The sequence below is a fragment of the Artemia franciscana genome, chromosome 13 (assembly GCF_032884065.1).
Source record: "Artemia franciscana chromosome 13, ASM3288406v1, whole genome shotgun sequence".
NCBI classification, from domain to species: Eukaryota; Metazoa; Arthropoda; class Branchiopoda; order Anostraca; family Artemiidae; genus Artemia; species Artemia franciscana.
In genome coordinates, this window is record NC_088875.1 from 18,915,128 (window position 1) to 18,935,317 (window position 20,190).

Here is a 20,190-nt window from a genome sequence, read left to right on the forward strand (position 1 = left end):
CAATGAACAACCATACACTAAATAAGGATGGACAATTGAATAATAAATTGCTTTTAGGACATGTAGAGGAAAAAAATTATGAAATCTTCTTAAAATACCAACTCCACGAGCCAATTTTGAAGAAAAAAGTTTGCAATGATGAATCCAACTAAAATTTACATAAAAATAAAATCCTAGATATCTACATTGAAGAACCCGACTAATGGAAACATCTTGTAAAAGAATACTATGACAGTTATTTACAACTTTACCAATACGACTAAATATCATATAATTAGTCTTCTCAATATTCACTACAAGAAAACTATGCTTTGTGAACTGAGATAAATTCTCCAGAGCTACATTAGTTATCTCTATAAGATCTTCGACAGATTCCCCAATCACTGTAAGCGCTGTGTCATCTGCGAATGATGTAACTACGGCACCAGGAAGGTACGAACCCATTGTATCCACATATATAAGAAACAGTGAAGGTCCTAATACCGAACCTTGGGGCACTCCACAATTCACATTGAAGGGTTTCCCTACCACATTGTCTATCATAACTTTGATGGACCAATCCAAAACTTTTCACGGACTCCTAAACAAGCTAGCCTACTTAATAAAAGATTAAAATCAACGGTATCAAATGCTTTTCTTTAATCTATGAACCCAGTAAGAGGGATAAGATTCCTTTATAGGGCACTATTAACGCATTCCATTAGATGGTAGGCCGCATGAACAGTTGAATGTTTAGTTCTGAAGCCGAACTGTGACTTTCACTTAATATTCCGAGTTTGTCTAAATATACATACAGCTGTCGATGTACTATTTTCTCGTATATCTTTGAGAATATTGATAACAAGCTTATAGGTCGCCAGTTCGTCATATCTTGCTTATTGCCTGATTCAAACAGTGGTAGGACCTTTGCTTGTTTAAGCGCTTCAGGGAATTGGCCGACCTCAAATGACAGGTTAACGAGGTAAAGAAGACATGGTAGTAGATACACTGAAACTACTTTGAATGTTTTCAGATTCAAACCATCAATACCAGCAGCATTTGACTTAAAATTCTTCACAATTTTTGTTAATTCTTCAATTGACGCTTTTTCGAATTGAAATTTATGATGTTCACCTCGATTATCTTCAAAGAGCGTGTCACTTTTCGCTGGGTCTCCGTGAGAAGTGTCTCCCTTGATTTTGCTTCCAATACCAGAGAAGAATTTACCAAACTCGTCAGCAATCTGCTGCTTATCAGTGGCTGTAACACCCTCGACAGGTATAGTATTTTTGAGGCCATCATGTTTACCTGTGCCTTTAATCACGCCGTTAATGGTCTGCGAAGTGCCCCGCATATCTCCTTTTTGTTCATTAAGTTTTTCGACGTAATATCTTTTTTTAAGAACTTCTTAACTTATTCACTAAATTTCGTTGACGAATATATTCATTTTTAATTTCTTCAGATGAGTCATTTAAACTTTTAAAGAAGCAAGCGTTACGAGCATTTATAGCTTCAACAACTTCATCATCAATCCAGGGTTTTTGGGGAATATCTCCTTCTTTTTTCCTAGTAAGTTTCAAGGGACAAGCAGAATCAAATATCGGAGTAATTATCCCAAGAAAGTTATCGAGGGCACGCGAGGGATCCGGTTCTTCATACACTGTCTCTCACGATATTACACTTATTTGTTCACGGAACTCATGTAAATTTGCCGGCCAAAGATCTCTTATAAGTTTACGCCTAGACTTTAAAGGTTGTCGCAACACTTCACGTTGCTCAGGCAACGTAGGTCTTTTTTTTTTTATTCTGTCGCCGAAGCATTTGACTGACTATTTTGTTGACTGACTTTCTTGATTTTATGCTGTCACAGGTATAATCTTATGACATAACAATTAATCAAAAAGACTAAACACTTGCTATCAATAGTATCACTAGTATCAGATACTGGTAGCAATACTATCAGGCAGCTGTGCGTGGTTTAAATATCAAAATTCTTCGTGCAAATCTGTGATGCTAGATGCTGAATGAACACACACTATTTTTTTGTCATGTTAAAACAAATGAAAAGAATTCGCTGATTTGTTAAAAATTTAGTTTACTATTTTCATTGACACTTTCAGATTTTGCGTATGGGGGAATTTTTCATGGGGAAGGGACTCCCCGTACATGTAGCACGTATTACAAGATGCAACAGTACATGTCAATAAGCCTTAAGCAAACATTTATTACCTCAACAGCTATCAGAGACCAATGCACACAATGTGTGGACAACAGTTATGACATTTATTACCTCAACAGCTATCAGAGACCAATGCACACAATGTGTGGACAACAGTTATGACATTTATTACCTCAACAGCTATCAGAGACCAATGCACACAATGTGTGGACAACAGTTATGACGTTTTATGCATTGTAAACATGGAATACACGTCTGCAAAGGGATTTAATTACTTGTAGATTGCCATTATTTAAAGATAAAAATGCCTACCGTGAGTCTTAAGTGAAAACCCTTTCCTTCTTGGAGAAACTATTAAAAAAGGCTAACTGTTGTAAACTAGCCAAGGATATTACAGTTTGTGTTTATATTACCAAATGCAAGTGATGATGAGATCTTATTTTGGACATTTTATTATTATAGCAAGAAAACTATGCCTTTTTCTCATAACCATACTTACTGGCTGAAAGATTGTCTTATAGGTGTTTCTAGACTTGCAATAAGGGTGCATAAAGACCCTTAGCTAACGCTGCATAAAGATCATAACAAACTTACTTGAGGCAGCTGCTAAAGATAAAAATGAAAATGCCAAACAAGGCTGAATCCAAGGGGACGGGGTACTGGGTTTGATACCTCCCTTGACATTTTTTTTGACTCGTTAAAAAGTGAAAAAAATGCATGTAAACAAATTTTGATGCGTTTTATACATTTTTTTGCACCCTTAACCCACCCTTCCAGATCCATCCCCTCCAGAACAAATATCCTGGATATGCCCTTGCTGCTTAAAGATCATAGCAAACTTATTTGAGGCAGATTTTTATACTAAGATACACTTACCTTCCTTTTCCAAGTCGTATCCAAGACTAAAAAATACCTTCTTGTATTCGCTGTAATATGACTTTAATTCAGTGAGCAGGAATTTTTTTCTGAAGTCAGCATGCGTACTCCCCAATAAAAAATTTGACAGATCGTATCCAGGTCTTTGATTTCTTGGTACTTGCCAGTCAAGAATATTCATGCCTTGTACCTGAAAACAATCGTATACTCATAACTTAGGCTTTGAATACTTGGTACATCGACCAAAACCTTCTTTTATTTCTTGCTATACACCTGATTTTATGGATTTATCTAACACTAAAAACGAAAAAAAAAGAAAATTGGATTATAACATACCCTTCTGTAAACTTAGAATGTTTGTATTTAAAAAGAAAGTTAAATATTTGTCGAAATTTTTTGAAAATGAAACCTTCTATACTTCGATATGATTCTATCTTATATTTCTAACGCAGGCTCCTAATACCTATTAAATTGACCAAAAACTTCTTCTATTTCTTGCTATTCTCCCGTCTTTATGGAATTATCTAACATTAAAAAAGGAAAAAAAGGGTTATAACATTTTTTTCTGTAAACTTGGAATGTTTGTATTTAAAAAGAGTTCAATAGTTTTCAAAAGTTTCTGAAAATGATGCCTTCTATATTAAGGTATGAAACTATCTTATATTTATAACCCAGGCTTATAATACTTGATAAATTGACCAAAAACTTATTTTATTTCTTGCTGTTCACCTATTTTAACAGGTTCATCAAACACTAAAAGCAAAAAAAAAAAATAAACAAGATAGCAAAATTTTTTCTGTAAACTTGAAGAATTTTTACTAAAAAGGAAGTTAAATTAATTTGGAAAGTTTTTGAAATTAAAACCTTCTATATTTCTGTATGGAATTTTCTTATATTTACAACCCAGGCTTATAATACTAATAAAATTAACCTAAACCTTATTTTATTTCATGCTGTTCCCCTATCTTAATGGATCATCAAACACTAAAAGTAAAAAAAAACTAAATAAATTTTTTTGTCTGTAAACTTAGGACTTTTGTATTAAAAAAGAAATTGAATTAATTTGTAAAGTTTTTGAAAATAAAACCTTCTATATTTCGATATAAAACTATCTTATATTTATAACCCAGGATTATAATATTTATTAAATTGACCAAAAATTTATTTTATTTCTTGCTGATCACCTATCTTAATGGTTTCGTCAAACACTAAAAAAAACAAAACAACTAGATAAAATTTTTTTCCTCGTAAACTTGGAACGTTTGTATTTAAAAAGAAGTTGAATTAATTTGGAAAGTTTTTGAAAATAAAACCTTCTATATTTTGATAGAGAAAATTATATGGTTGCCTAAGGCTACCCATTCTGCAATTTTTTGATATTATCAATTCAATTCATTTCTGACCCGTAAACAAAACAAAAGAGGGTTTGTAGCTCTAGTGACAAAGTAAGAGAAAAAAGAAAGGAGAAAATAAACAATCAACGAAAAGAGAGATTACAATCAACAAACACAAACGTAACTACATACTATACGAAGAGGGAAGACAACTGGTGGTTGATTTTTCTAGCGGAAGATTTGAAATCTTCCACTCTTTTATCAATAATGTTTGCAGGCAGAATCAACATAAATTTTTGTACCAGAGAAGAATTACATGTCCAAGGAGGCAGATGCAGCAGATACTTGACGAAGTAGGACTAGGCACTTACTTGGAGGCGATAAAAGAAGCTGTTCTTACCATAGTTTCTATTTCGACAAAACAGTTTATTGGTTATAACTAATGCTTTTACTTACAAAATTAAGAATAGGCTAGTTTCTAGTTTTATTAGGAGTAGGCTAGGATACGATTGCTATCTATCGATTTTTTCAAAACTACACAATAAAGTCTTCTAGTGGAAATACCATAATTCGACGTAAAAGTCCTCCAATTCAAAAAACACCCATTTTTCTAACCTTGTATCTTGTCTTTTTGTTCCTGCTATTAACACCTATGTAAAATTCACCTGAGTTGTTACCATCTCTATTAGTCAGTTCTGCAGGGATACAGAAACAACACTAGCCAAAATGGTCGGGGGAGGGTCAGTGGATTTTGCCGACTGGCTGGTTATTTTTACCGACTGATTTGGGTGATGTTGCCATTAAAATTGCTTATTTTTTGTTTTTACCGACTGAGACTGATTTTCTTTAACTGATTTCAGTTCATGTATTTCCATTCAGTGGCAGGAGATACTAGACGCCAACAAGAGTTCGAAGACAAAATAATCAGATTAGCTGTTACGAAGCAGGGTAAAACGCTTGAAGTTGACTGGAGTTCAATTATAATCAACAGAAGTTCAAGGTTTAAATGCAGTCTAAAAATCACATAATATACTGACTCATGAAACTTGTTTATAGCAAACAGAAGAAACATCTGAGTTATTCTTAAACCTAATCATTTATACCCATCTCGAATAAATAAGAAAAGTGGGAGAGAAACTAAATCGACGGTTTTGATTACAATACACTACCTATTTGGTGGAAAAAACGTTTGAGATTTCTTGTGCTAGCTTACGTCTTTGAGATTGGAAAATGTGTTCAAATCAAAGACCTTATATTACTAGAGCCCAACACAGTTACTGAAAGTTACCGTCGGTAAAATCACAGAAACACATGGTGATTTAGATTCCCTTTGGAGAAAATGTACATAATTGGCAGTATGAGTATTCTATTGTTATTGTCTTCAGAATATAAGGTGCAGTCAATCATGCCTCAACAGATAAGTTAATATACGACAGTCAGATGAGTTGGCCATTTTAGGGTGTTAGTAATTATTTTTGAGAATCTACTTACGATAATAGGAAGTTGAGAGTTAACTATGCACTTCATTGTTAAACCAAAATGAATTTTAATGGTGATGTAATTTATTTCCCTCTGGTTAGCTCATATAGGAGTAATAAAGCTTGTCTAATAAATAAATATAGCAGATACTTTTTGCAACTTTTATTTTATGCTGAAAAGACGCAACAAAAAGTACAAGAATGGAGGTTACAAGAAAGCTAATTTTTCAACATATTTTTCAAATACTCGTCAACCAAAGGTTCACAGTATTGTATTACATCAGTCAGCCTTTGAGTAACCTCACCGCTGCTCGAGGACAGTGCTGAAAATAAAGATGTGAAGTCACGAAGAGGATTTAAATTATCAATCAAAGCTTTTTCTGTATCATCCTTTTCGTACAGCAGTAGAGGAATCATCATTACGGCAAGCATTGATCCTAAAACTAGAGACTTTTCCCATTCCTTTAGAAACACTTCGAAATTGAATTTTTCCTTTTCTAAGTCGTAACCAAGCACAAGCATCGTCTTGCAGTAGGTTGAGTAATAGTTTTCTAATTCATTGTCGAGATGATCTTTACGTGTCTGGCTGGTTGTATTCCCCAGCAAAAAGTAAGATAGGTCATAAGCAAACGTTGTAGGCCTACAGTCTTGCCAGTCAACAATTCCGATGTCTTTGACCTATAATCAGGCAAAATCATAAAATTGGTATTTAATTATCAAAATGAGTGGGTAATAGAGGCCAGCAATAAGCTCAAAATTAAAATAAGTACAATATATTCTGTAAACTTCTGTAAACTTGCGAGCCTTTGTATTAAAAAGGAAGCTCAATTAATTTGGAAAGTTTTTGAAAATAAAAGTATCTTATAAGTATAACTCAGGCTTATAATATAACCTATGATTACAATACTTATCAAAGTGACCAAAAACTTATTTTATTTCTTGCTGTTCACTTATCTTAATGGATTCATCAAACACAAAAATTAAAAATAAACAAGATAACAAAATTTTTATCTATAAACTTGGAGCGTTTGTATATAGAAGGAAGTTGAATTAATTTGGAAAGTTTTTGAAAATAAAACCTTCTATATTCCGATATGAAACAATCTAAGATTTATAGCCCAGAACTATAATAATCACAATTCATCAAACAGTAAAAGCAAAAAAAAAACTTTCAGAAAACTTATAGCGCTTGCATTAAAAAGGAAATTGAATTAATTTGGAAAGTTTTTGAAAATAAAACTATCTTATAAGTATAACTCAGGCTTATAATACTTATTAAAATGACCAAAAACTTATTTTATTTCTTGCTGTTTACTTATCTTAATGGATTCATCAAACACAAAAATTAAAAATAAACAAGATAACTACATTTTTATCTATAAACTTTGAGCATTTGTATAAAGAAGGGGGTTGAATTAATTTGGAAAGTTTTTGAAAATAAAACCTTCTATAATCCGATATGAAACAATCTAAGGTTTATAACCCAGAATTACAATAATCATAATTCATAAAACAGTAAAAGCAAAAAAATTTCAGAAAAATTGTAGCGCTTGTACCAAAAAGGAAATTGAATTAATTTGGAAAGTTTTTGAAAATAAAAACTTTCATATTCCGATATGAAACTATCTTGTATTTATAACCCAGGATTACAATACTTATCAAAGTGACCAAAAACTTATTTTATTTCTTGCTGTTCACTTATCTTAATGGATTCATCAAACACAAAAATTAAAAATAAACAAGATAACAAAATTTTTATCTATAAACTTGGAGCGTTTGTATATAGAAGGAAGTTGAATTAATTTGGAAAGTTTTTGAAAATAAAACCTTCTATATTCCGATATGAAACAATCTAAGATTTATAGCCCAGAACTATAATAATCACAATTCATCAAACAGTAAAAGCAAAAAAAAAACTTTCAGAAAACTTATAGCGCTTGTATTAAAAAGGAAATTGAATTAATTTGGAAAGTTTTTGAAAATAAAACTATCATAAGTATAACTCAGGCTTATAATACTTATTAAAATGACCAAAAACTTATTTTATTTCTTGCTGTTCACTTATCTTTATGGATTCATCAAACACAAAAATTAAAAATAAACAAGATAACTACATTTTTATCTATAAACTTTGAGCATTTGTATAAAGAAGGAAGTTGAATTAATTTGGAAAGTTTTTGAAAATAAAACTTTCTATAATCCGATATGAAACAATCTATGGTTTATAACCCAGAATTATAATAATCATAATTCATAAAACAGTAAAAGCAAAAAAATTTCAGAAAAATTGTAGCGCTTGTATCAAAAAGGAAATTGAATTAATTTGGAAAGTTTTTGAAAATAAAAACTTCTATATTCCGATATGAAACTATCTTGTATTTATAACCCAGGATTACAATACTTATCAAAGTGACCAAAAACTTATTTTATTTCTTGCTGTTCACTTATCTTAATGGATTCATCAAACACAAAAATTAAAAATAAACAAGATAACAAAATTTTTATCTATAAACTTTGAGCATTTGTATAAAGAAGGAAGTTGAATTAGTTTGGAAAGTTTTTGAAAATAAAACCTTCTATATTCCGATATGAAACCATCTAAGATTTATAGCCCAGAACTATAATAATCACAATTCATCAAACAGTAAAAGCAAAAAAAAAACTTTCAGAAAACTTATAGCGCTTGTATTAAAAAGGAAATTGAATTAATTTGGAAAGTTTTTGAAAATAAAACTATCTTATAAGTATAACTCAGGCTTATAATACTTATTAAAATGACCAAAAACTTATTTTATTTCTTGCTGTTTACTTATCTTAATGGATTCATCAAACACAAAAATTAAAAATAAACAAGATAACAACATTTTTATCTATAAACTTTGAGCATTTGTATAAAGAAGGAGGTTGAATTAATTTGGAAAGTTTTTGAAAATAAAACCTTCTATAATCCGATATGAAACAATCTAAGGTTTATAACCCAGAATTACAATAATCATAATTCATAAAACAGTAAAAGCAAAAAAATTTCAGAAAAATTGTAGCGCTTGTATCAAAAAGGAAATTGAATTAATTTGGAAAGTTTTTGAAAATAAAAACTTTCATATTCCGATATGAAACTATCTTGTATTTATAACCCAGGATTACAATACTTATCAAAGTGACCAAAAACTTATTTTATTTCTTGCTGTTCACTTATCTTAATGGATTCATCAAACACAAAAATTAAAAATAAACAAGATAACAAAATTTTTATCTATAAACTTGGAGCGTTTGTATATAGAAGGAAGTTGAATTAATTTGGAAAGTTTTTGAAAATAAAACCTTCTATATTCCGATATGAAACAATCTAAGATTTAGATTGATCAAACAGTAAAAGCAAAAAAAAAAAACTTTCAGAAAACTTGTAGCGCTTGTATTAAAAAGGAAATTGAATTAATTTGGAAAGTTTTTGAAAATAAAACCTTCTATATTTTGATATGAAACTATCTTGTATTTACAACCCATTTTTATAATTCTTATCAAAGCAACCGAAAAATTAATTTTATTTCTTGCTGTTCTCTATGGATTCATGAAACACAAAAATTAAAAATAAACAATATAAAATTTTTTTTATCTATAAACTTGGAGCGTTTGTATAAAGAAGAAAGTTGAATTGATTCGGAAAGTTTTTGAAAATAAAACCTTCTATATTCCGATATGAAAAAATCTAAGGTTTATAACCCAGAATTATAATAACCATAATTAATCAACAGTAAAAGCAAAAAAAAAAAAAAAAAAAAAAAAAAAAAAAAAAAAAAAAAATCAGAAAACTTGTAGCGCTTGTATTAAAAAGGAAATCGACTTAATTGGAAAAATTTTTGAAAATAAAACCTTCTATATTTCGATATGAAACTATCTTGTATTTATAACCCAGGCTTATAATACTTATCAAAGTGACCAAAAAATTATTTTGTTTCTTTCTGTTCACTTATCTTAGTAGATGTATCAAACACTAAAAGTAAAAAAAAACTAGAAAGCAAAATTTGTTTCTGTAAAATTGGAGCGTTTATATTAAAAAGGAAGTTGAATTAATTAGGAAAGTTTTTAAACGTTCTATATTTCGATATGAAACAATATTATATTCATAAATCAGGCTTATAGTACTTATTAAATTGACCAAAAACTTATTTAATTCTTGTTGTTCACAAGAATTATCAAGCAATAAAAGCCAAAAAAAAAGAAAAAAAGAAAAAAAAATTCTGTAAACTTGGAGCGTTTGTATTAAAAAGGAAGCTGAATTAATTTGGAAAGTTTTTGAAAATAAAACGTTCTATATTCCGATATGAAACAATATTATATTTATAAATCAGGCTTATAGTACTTATTAAATTGACCAAAAACTTATTTTAATTCTTGTTGTTCACCTATCTTAATGGATTCATCAAACAAAAGCCAAAAAAAAAAAAAAAAAAAAATTCTGTAAACTTGGAGCGTTTGTATTAAAAAGGAAGCATAATTAATTTGGAAAGTTTTTGAAAATAAAACTTTCTATATTTCGATATGAAACAATATTATATTTATAAATAAGGCTTATAGTACTTATTAAATTGACCAAAATCTTATTTTAATTCTTGTTGTTCACCTATCTTAATGGATTCATCAAACAATAAAGGCAAAAAAACAACAACAGATAACAAAATTTTTTCTGTAAACTTAGAGCGTTTGTATTGAAACCGATGTTGAAAATAATTTGAAAAGTTTTTGAAAATAAAACCTTCTATATTTCGATATGAAACTATCTTATATTTATAATCCAGGCTTATAATACTTATTAAATTGATCAAAAACTTATTTTAATTGTTGCTGTTCACCTATCTTAATGGATTCATCAAACACTAAAAGCAAAAAAATAAATAAACAACTAGATAACAAATTTTTTTTCTGTAAACTTGGAGCATTTGTATTAAAAAAAAAGTTTAATTAATTTGGAAAGTTTTTGAAAATAAAACCTTCTATATTTCAATATGAAACTATCTTATATGTGTAAACCAGGCTTGTAATACCAACTAAATTGACCAAAAAATTATTTCATTTCTTGCTGTTCAAATATCTTAATGGATTCATCAAACACTAGAAGTAAAAAAAAAGAAACAACAACCAAATAAAAATTTTTTTTCTGTAAACTTAGATCTTTTGTATTCAAAAAGAAGTTGAATTAATTTCTAAGGTTTTTGAAAATAAAACCTTCTTTATTTCGATATGAAACTATCTTATATTTATAACTCAAGCTAATAATACTTATTAAGTCGACCAAAAACTCATTTTATTTCTCGCGGTTCACCTATTTTAATGGATTTAGCAAATACTAAAAGCAAAAAAAAACTATATGACAAAATTTATTTCTGTAAACTTGGAGCGTTTGTATTAAAAAGGATATTGAATTAATTTGTTCATTTTTTTGAAAATAAAACCTTCTATATTCCGATATGAAACTATCTTACATTTATAACACAGGCTTATAATACTTATTAAACAAAAAAAACAAGTTTTCTCTTAAATGAAAGTAAGGAGCGACATTAAAACTTAAAACGAACAGAAATTGCTCCGTATATGAAAGGGGCTTTTCGTCCTCAACGCCTCGCTCTTTACGCTAAAGTTTGACTCTTTCTCTTAACTCGACTTGTTAAAAATTAAAAAAAACTTTAGCGTAAAGAGCGAGGCGTTGAGGACGAAAGGCCCCTTTCATATACGGAGTGATTTCTGTTCGTTTTAAGTTTTAATGTCGTTCCTTTCTTTCATTTAAAAAAAAATTGTTTTTTTTTGTTTAATTTCTGGAGGTTTTTAAATTTATGCATTTTTTGATCTTGGCTCTCCGTGCATAACTAATTAAAACGAAATTTGCATATTAATTTTTTGGACTAAATGGGTTTTTCATAGTTATAATCGGAAGATTTTGAGAAAAAAGGAGCGAGAGAGGAGGCCTAGTTGCCCTCAAATTTTTCGATTACATAAAAAGGCAACTATAACTTTTAATTTTTTACTAACGTTTTCATAAGTAAAAAATATACGTAACTTACGAATTAACTTACATAGCGAACTTCTATATTTGTATGTTTTATTGCGTATATGAGGGGGCTCACCCCTCGTCGATACCTCGCTCTTTACACTAAAGCTTAAATTTTGTCCCAATTCCTTAAGAATGACCCCTGAATCACAAAGGCCGTAGAATAAATAGTTTAAATTACTAAAAATAATTTAGCCTAAAGAGCGAGGCATTACGAGGAGGTAAACCTCTCGTATGCGTAATAATTTCTGTTCGTTTTAAGTATTAATGCTGCTCCTCACTTTCAGTAGAAAAAACTTCTCATATTTATTTTTTCATTGTTTTTTTTAAATAATGCTAGAAAATCCTGCGCCCTCTCCATTGAAAGTCTCTTCCCCCATGAGAAGTTCCTCCATGGAAAGATCCTCCCAGACGAATCACGGATGCGTGTTTATTTATTTATTTTTTTCCCCAGGGATGATCGTGTCGACTCAGTGGTCCTAGAATGTCGCGAAAGGGCTCATTCTAACGGAAATTAAAAGTTCTAGTGCCCTTTTTAAGTGACCAAAAAATTGGAGGGCACCTAGGCCCCCTCCCACGCTCATTTTTCCCCAAAGTCACCGGATTCAAATTCTGAGATAGCCATTTTATTCGCCATTGTCGAAAAACCCAATAACTATGTTTTTAGGGACGACTTACTCCCCCACAGTCCCCGTGGGAGGGGCTCTAAGTTACAAACTTTGACCTGTGTTTACATATATTAATGGTTACTGGGAAGTGTACAGACGTTTTCAGGGGGATTTTTTTGGTTTGGGGGGGATATTTGATGGGGGAGGGTTACCGGGGAGGATATTTCCATGGAGAAACTTCTCATGGGGGAAGAGACTTTCTTTGGAGGGGGCGCAGGATTTTCTAGCATTATTTAAAAAAAAACAATGAAAAAATAAATATGAGAAGTCTTTTCTACTGAAAGTGAGAAGCAGCATTAGAACTTAAAACGAACAGAAATTATTATGCATATCAGGGGTTTACCTCCTCGTAATACCTCGCTCTTTGCGCTAAAGTATTTTTAGTAATTTCAACAATTGATTCTACGGCCTTTGTGATTCAGGGGTCATTCATAAGGAATTGGGAAAAAATATTAGCTTTAATGTAAAGAGCAAGGTATCGACGAGCGGTGAGGCCCCTCATAGACGCAATAAAAACATACAAATATAGAAGTTCGCTACGTAATTCAATTTGTAAGTCATAGTTGCCTTTTTAAGTAATCACAAAATTGGAGGGCAACTAGGCCTCCTCCCTCGCTCCTTTTTTCTCAAAATCTTCTGATTAAAAATATGAAATAGCCATTTAGCCCCAAAAAATTAATATGCAAATTTCATCTTAATTATTTATGTGCGGAGAGCCAAGATCAAACCATGCATTAATTCAAAAACGTCCAGAAATTAAACAAAAAGAACAAGTTTTTTACTGTTTTAAAATGTAGAGTTAAGAAAAACAGTCAAACTCTAGTTTAAAGAGCGGGGTGTTGAGGAGGAAAAACCCCTTTCAAATACGGAGTAATTTCTGTTCGTTTTAAGTTTTAATGTCGCTCCTTACTTTCATTTAATTTTGTTTAATTTCGATAAGAAACTATCTAATGTTTAAAACCCAGGCTTACAATAATTATCAAATTGACCAAAAACTTGCTGTTTACCTATCTTAATGGATTCATCAAACACAAAAAGCAAAAAAAAAGCAAAAAAAACTAGAATTTATTTTTCTGTAAACTTTGAGCGTTTGTGTAAAAAAAAAAGTTGATTTAATTTGGAAAGTTTTTGAAAATAGAAACCTTCTATATTTGGATATGAAACTATCTTAAATTCATAACCAAGGCTTATAATACTTGTAAAATTGACCAAAAACTTATTTTATTTCTTGCTGATCACCCATCATAGTGGATTGATCAAACAATAAAAGCCAAAAAAAACCAAGTAGATAACGAATTTTTTCTGTAAACTCGAAGCGTTTGTATTAAAAAGGAAGTTGAATTAATTCTGAAAGCTTTTGAAATTAAACCTTCTATATTTGGATACAGAGAATTATATAGTTGACTAAGGCTACCCATTCTGCAACTTTTGATGTTATCAATTCAATTCAATTTATTTCTGACCGTCAACAAAACAAAAGAGGGTTTGTAGCTTTAGTGACAGAGTAAAACAAAAAAATAAATAATAATAATAATAAAAACAAGAGCTAATATGGCACTTGTGACGAGGCGAGAAGAGCTAAGACCCAAGAGATCATATGGTATGAGCTCTAACAAAATTCTATGAATCAATAGATTGATTTAAAAAGGAAAATAAGAGGCTTAATGCCGGTCAAGATTTAAAATAAGAGCTCTGAGTCACTAAGTCCTTCTAAATATCAAAATTCATTAAGATCCGATCACCCACTCGTAAGTTATAAATACCTAATTTTTTCTAATTTTTCCTCTCCCTTTTGCCCCCCAGATGGTCGAATCTAGGAAAACGACTTTATCAAGTCAAATTGTGCAGCTCCCTGACACGCCTACCAATTTTCATCGCCCTAGCACGTCCAGAAGCACCGAACTCGCCAAATCACTGAACCCCTCCCCCCAACTCCCCCAAAGAGAGCGAATCCAGTACGATTCTGTCAATCACGTATCAAGGACATTTGTTTATTCTATCCACCAAGCTTCATCCCGATTCCTCCACTCCAAGTGTTTTCCCAAGATTTCCCCCTCCAACTCCCCCCAATGTCAAAAGATCTGGTCGGGATTTGAAATAAGAGCTCTGAGACATGAATTCCTTCTAAAAATCAAATTTCATTACGATCCAATCATCTATTCGTAAGATATAAATACCCCAATTTTCATGTTTTCCAAGAATTCTGGTTTCCCCCTCCAACTCCCCCGAATGTCACAGGATCTGGTCGGAATTTGAAATTAGAACTTTAAAGCACAAGATCCTTCTAAATATCAAATTTCATTAAGATCTGGTCACCCTTTCGTAAGTTACAAATACCTCAATTTTCAAAATTACCCCCCCCCCCCACTTCCACCAAAGAGAGCAGATCTGGTCCAGTTATGTCCGTCACGTATCTTAGACAGGTTTCTATTCTTCCCATCCAGTTTCATCCTGATCTCACCGCTTTAAGTATTTTCAAAGATTTCCTGTCCCCCCAACTGCCTCCCCCCCCCCAATTACGCTTGATCCGGTTGAAATTTAAAATGAGATATCTGAGTTACGAGGTCCTTCTAAATATGAAGTTTCATGAAGATCCGATCACTCCTTCGTAAGTTAAAAATACGTCATTTTTTCTTATTTTTCAGAATTGCCCCCCCCCCCCGCAATTGAGCGGATCCTTTCCAATTATGTAAATCACGTATGCAAGACTTCTGCTTATTTTTCCAACCAAGTTTCATCCCAATCCCTCCAATCTAAGCGTTTTCCATCATTTTAGGTTGCCCCACCCCAAACTTCCCCCAATGTCACCAGATCCGGTCAGGATTTAAAATAAGAGCTTTGAGACACGATATCCTTCTAAATATCAAATTTCATGGAGATCCAATAACCCGTTCGTAAGTTAAAAATACCTCATTTTTTCTAATTTTTCAGAAATACCCCCCCCCCCCCACAACTACCCCAAAGAGAGCGGATCCGTTCCATTTATGTCAATCATCTATCTAGGACTTGTGTTTATTTTTCCCACCATGTTTCATCCCGATCCCTCCACTCTAAGTGTTTTCCAAGTTTTAGGTTTCCCCCTCCCAACTCCCCGCCCTCGTCGCCAGATCCGGTCAGGATTTAAAATAAGAGCTCTAAGACACAATATCCTTCTAAACATCAAATTTCATTGAGATCGGATCACCCGTTCGTAAGTTGAAAATACCTCATTTTTTCTAATTTTTAAGAATTACTCCCCCCAACTACCCCAAAGAGAGCGAATCAGTTCCGATTATGTCAATCATGTATCTGGGACTTGCGCTTATTTTTCCCATCAAGTTTCATCCCGATCCCTCCACTCTAAGTGTTTTCCAAGATTTTAGGTTTCCCCCCCCTCCAACTCCCCCCAATGTCATCAGATCCGGTCGGGATTTAAAATAAGAGCTCTGAGACACAATATCATTCCAAAAATCAAATTTCATTAAGATCCAATCACCCGCTCATAAGTTAAAAATACTTCATTTTTTCTATTTTTTCCGAAATAACCGGCCCCCTACTCCCCCCCCCCAGATGGTCAAATCGGAAAAACGACTATTTCTAATTTAATCTGGTCCGGTCCCTGATACGCTTGCCAAATTTCATCGTCCTAGCTTACCTGGAAGTGCCTAAAGTAGCAAAACCGGGACTTTAGGTTTTCCCCCTCCAACTCCCTCCAATGTCATCAGATCCGGTCGGGATTTAAAATAAGAGCTCTGAGACACAATATCATTCCAAACATCAAATTTCATTAAGATCCCGCTCATAAGTTAAAAATACTTCATTTTTTCTATTTTTTGCGAATTAACCGGCCCCCCACTCCCCCCCAGATGGTCAAATCGGGAAAACGACTATTTCTAATTTAATCTGGTCCGGTCCTTGATACGCTTGCCAAATTTCATCGTCCTAGCTTACCTGAAAGTGCATAAAGTAGCAAAACCGGGACAGACAGACAGACAGACCGACAGAATTGGTGATTGGTATATGTCACTTGGTTAATACCAAGTGCCATAAAAACAATCAATGAAAAGAAAGATTACAATCAATAAACACAAACATAACTACATACCGTACGAAGAGGGAAGACCACTGGTGGTTGATTTTTCTAGCGGAGGATTTGAAATCGTCCACTCTTTTATCAATAATATTTGCAGGCAGAATCAATATAAATTTTTGTACCAGAGAAGAATTACTGGTTCAAGGAGGCAGATGCAGCAGATACTTGGCGAAGTAGGACTAGGCACTTACTTGGAGGCAATGAAAGAATCATAACTACTTACCGTACGAAGAGGGAAGACCACTGGTGATTGATTTTTCTAGCGGAGGATTTGAAATCTTCCACTCTTTTATCAATAATAAAATATTGAAAAAATATTTTTTATATTTTATATATAAATTATAAAAATCATAAATTATAAATGATTTTATATTTTATATAAAATCATAAAATATTTTATGATAAAATTTTTTCAATTTTATCATAGTTTCTATTTCGACCAAATACTTTATTGGTTATAACTAATGTTTTTTCTTACAAAATTAGGAGCAGGCTAGGATACGATTACTATCTATCGATTTTTTCAAAACTAGACAATAAGGTCGTCTTCTAGTGGGAATACCATAATTCGACGTAAAATTCCTCCAATTCAAAAAACACCCATTTTTATAACCTTGGATCTTGTCTTTTTGTTCCTGCTATTAATGCCTGTGTAAAATTCACCTGAGTCTTTACCATCTCTATTAGTCAGTTCTGCAGGGATACAGAAACAACATTAGCCAAAGTGTTCGGGGGAGGGTCAGAGGATTTCGCCGACTGGCTGGTTATTTTTACCGACTGATTTGGGTGATGTTGCCATTAAAATTGCTTATTTTTTGTTTTTACTGACTGAGACTGATTTTCTTTAACTGATTTTAGCTCATGTATTTCCATTCAGTGGCAGAAGACACTAGACCCCAGCAGGATTTCGAAGACAAAATAATCAGATTAGCTGTTACGAAGCAGGGTAAAGCGCTTGAAGTTGACTGGAGTTCAATTGTAATCAACAGAAGTTCAAGGTTTTAATGTAGTCTAAGAATCACATAATATACTGACTCATGAAACTTGTTTGTAGCAACCAGAAGAAACATCTGAGTTATTCTTAAGCCTAATCATTTATAACCATCTCAAATAAATAAGAAAAAAGTAAGAGAGAAACTAAACTGATGGTCTTGGTTACACTCCGCTACCTATTGGGTGGAAAAAATGTTTGAAATTTCTTGTGATGGCTTACGTCTTTGAGAATAGAAAATATGTTCAAATCAAAGACTTTATATTACTAGACCCCAAAACAGTTACCGAAAGTTACTGTCGGTAAAATCACAGAAACATTTAGATTCACTTTGGAGAGAATGTACATGATTGGCTGCATGAGTATTCTATTGTTATTGTCTTCAGAATATAAGGTACATTTTCCCCACAAAGCAAACATGTAGGGAGACCACTGTTTATAGCATTACTTAGTATCCATAGTATTTAAGACCTTTGGTTTAATTATGAAGTCAGTCTAACATGCTTCAACAGATTAGTTAGTATCCGACAGTCATATGATTTGGGCATTTTAGGGTGTTAACAATTATTTTTGGGAATCTACTTATGATAGTAGGAAGTTAAAGAGTCAACTATACACTTCATCGTAAAACCAAAATGAGTTTTAATGGTGATGTAATTATTTGGCCCCTGGGTAGCTCATTTCTGAGTACTAAAGCTTGTCTAATCGATTAATATAGCATATAATTTTCAAAACTTTTATTTTATGCTGAAAAGACGCAACAGAAAAGTACGAGAATGAAGGTTACAAGAAAGCTAATTTTTCAGCATATTTTTCAAATACTCGTCAACCAAAGGTTCGCAGTATTTTATTACGTCATTCAGCCTTTGAGTAACCTCACCACTGCTCGAAGACAGTGCTGAGATTAAGGACGTGAAATCATGAAGAGAATCGAAATTATCGCTTAAAGCTTTTTCTGTGTCATTTTTTTCCTGCAGCAGTCCAGGAATCATCATTACGGCGAGCATTGATCCTAAAACTAGAGATTTTTCCCATTCCTTTAGAAACGCTTCGAAATTGAATTTTTCCTTTTCTAAGTCGTAACCAAGCATAAGCAACATCTTGCGGTAGGTTGAGTAATAGTTTTCCAATTCACAGTGGAGATGATCTTTACGTGTCTGGCCGGTTGTATTCCCCAGCAAAAAGTAAGATAGGTCATAAGCAAACGTTGTAGGCCTACATCCTTGCCAGTCAATAATTCCGATGTCTTTGACCTATAATCAGGCGTAAGCATAATTATTAGTTAATTATAAAAAGGAGCGGGTAAGTGGATAAATTCTTTGGGCAAGGAGAAGCAGTCATCACCTGTATATCAGAATTTGCTATCTTAGAAGTTATATACTTTGTAAAACACGGTATCCCGATAGTGTTCTATTATGATACCAAATAAAACATTGGAAATGTTGGTCTGAGGTCTTGACTTTTTCGAACAAAATGTCCATCACCTTAATGCCGTAACCCTTTTTTGGAGAGCCAGTATCAAATATGATCCTTTCTAAATGTGGTTCAAATGTTGAAAAATTTAAGCTGGTGCAACTAGCACTATTTCTACTGCTACTGCTGCTAAAGCTAAAGTTATAAGAATGAAACTTTAAGGTAGCGCTGAGATGTATGTCTAACTAAATAAAAAGACAAGACATGCATCTAAAGCTGTGAAAGGCCGTATCTGAGATGTCTAAAGAATGAATTGTATTAACTTCAATCTTCCAGGGCATGTTGATGGGAATGCTGAACAAAGTCAAAAGAAAGTATGTGCACCCAGGTTGTCAAAGGATCGTATCTTCAATTTCTTAGGAATGTCTGCGGGCGTTAAGTTGTAGCTTTCAGGGTATGTTGAGGGAGATGTTGAGCTGAATCAAAAGATACTATATCCATCCACATGGTTAAAAGGGCACATTTCCATTATCTCAGGAACGGCTAATCGTATTAAGTTAAGACTTTCCCGGCATACTGAGGAATGTTCAACTAAATAAAAATACGCTATTTACATACAACATTGTGAAAAGTGTTTATCTACGATATTTCACGAATGCCTATGGGAACTAATTTGAAAATCTTAAGGCATGTTGAGGGGGACGGTCGATTAACATTTATCTATATTCAGGGATGCAAAATGATAGAGGTCAGAATGGTTTCATTCCTATACAAGCTCAAGAATTATACAAAATAGTTAATATAAAAAAAGTCAGGAAAATATATTATAATCATTTTACCGCCTTATGATAAAAGAGAGATATCTGCTACTTCAGGAATAATGCACAAACTACCATTAAAGATATGTGCTACCTGAGGAATAATACATAAACTACCATTAAAGACTAAAAGTCACCCCAATGAAACTAATTTAGTAGCTTCTTGTTGTTTTCAACAAAAAGAAACAGAAATCCGTTTAGAACCTTGATCCTTCTCAAAGAAGTCGAGTCAGATGTAAACTTTAAAAATACACAAAAATGAGCCCTACTCTTAGTTCCCAGCAAGTTACGCTGAGGTTCAACTTCCCCCTATAGTAAATGTGCCTTTTAAAATATTTT

At 32.4% G+C, this 20,190-nt stretch overlaps 1 protein-coding gene and 1 long non-coding RNA gene across 5 annotated transcripts in view; one reads left to right on the forward strand and one right to left on the reverse strand.

The window, feature by feature from the left end:
- The window catches only part of LOC136034612 (uncharacterized), a 35,511-nt gene extending 27,728 nt beyond the window's left edge, over positions 1–7,783 (forward strand). Inside the window, exon 2 of the long non-coding RNA XR_010619214.1 lies at positions 5,229–7,783. This is a non-coding gene — a long non-coding RNA (uncharacterized LOC136034612). The remainder of the gene's footprint in view (positions 1–5,228) is intronic.
- LOC136034604 (uncharacterized) overlaps positions 1–20,190 on the reverse strand; it is a 130,378-nt gene that overhangs the window by 7,804 nt on the left and 102,384 nt on the right. For 2 of the 4 annotated variants that reach the window (XM_065715879.1, XM_065715878.1), the window contains exon 22: positions 3,035–3,224. In XM_065715879.1, coding sequence (XP_065571951.1) covers positions 3,035–3,224 — 190 coding nt within the window. Of the gene's footprint in view, positions 1–3,034; positions 3,225–5,994; positions 6,525–18,342; positions 18,874–20,190 lie in introns of those variants that run through there. The other 2 variants (XM_065715881.1, XM_065715880.1) reach the window with 2 other exon arrangements.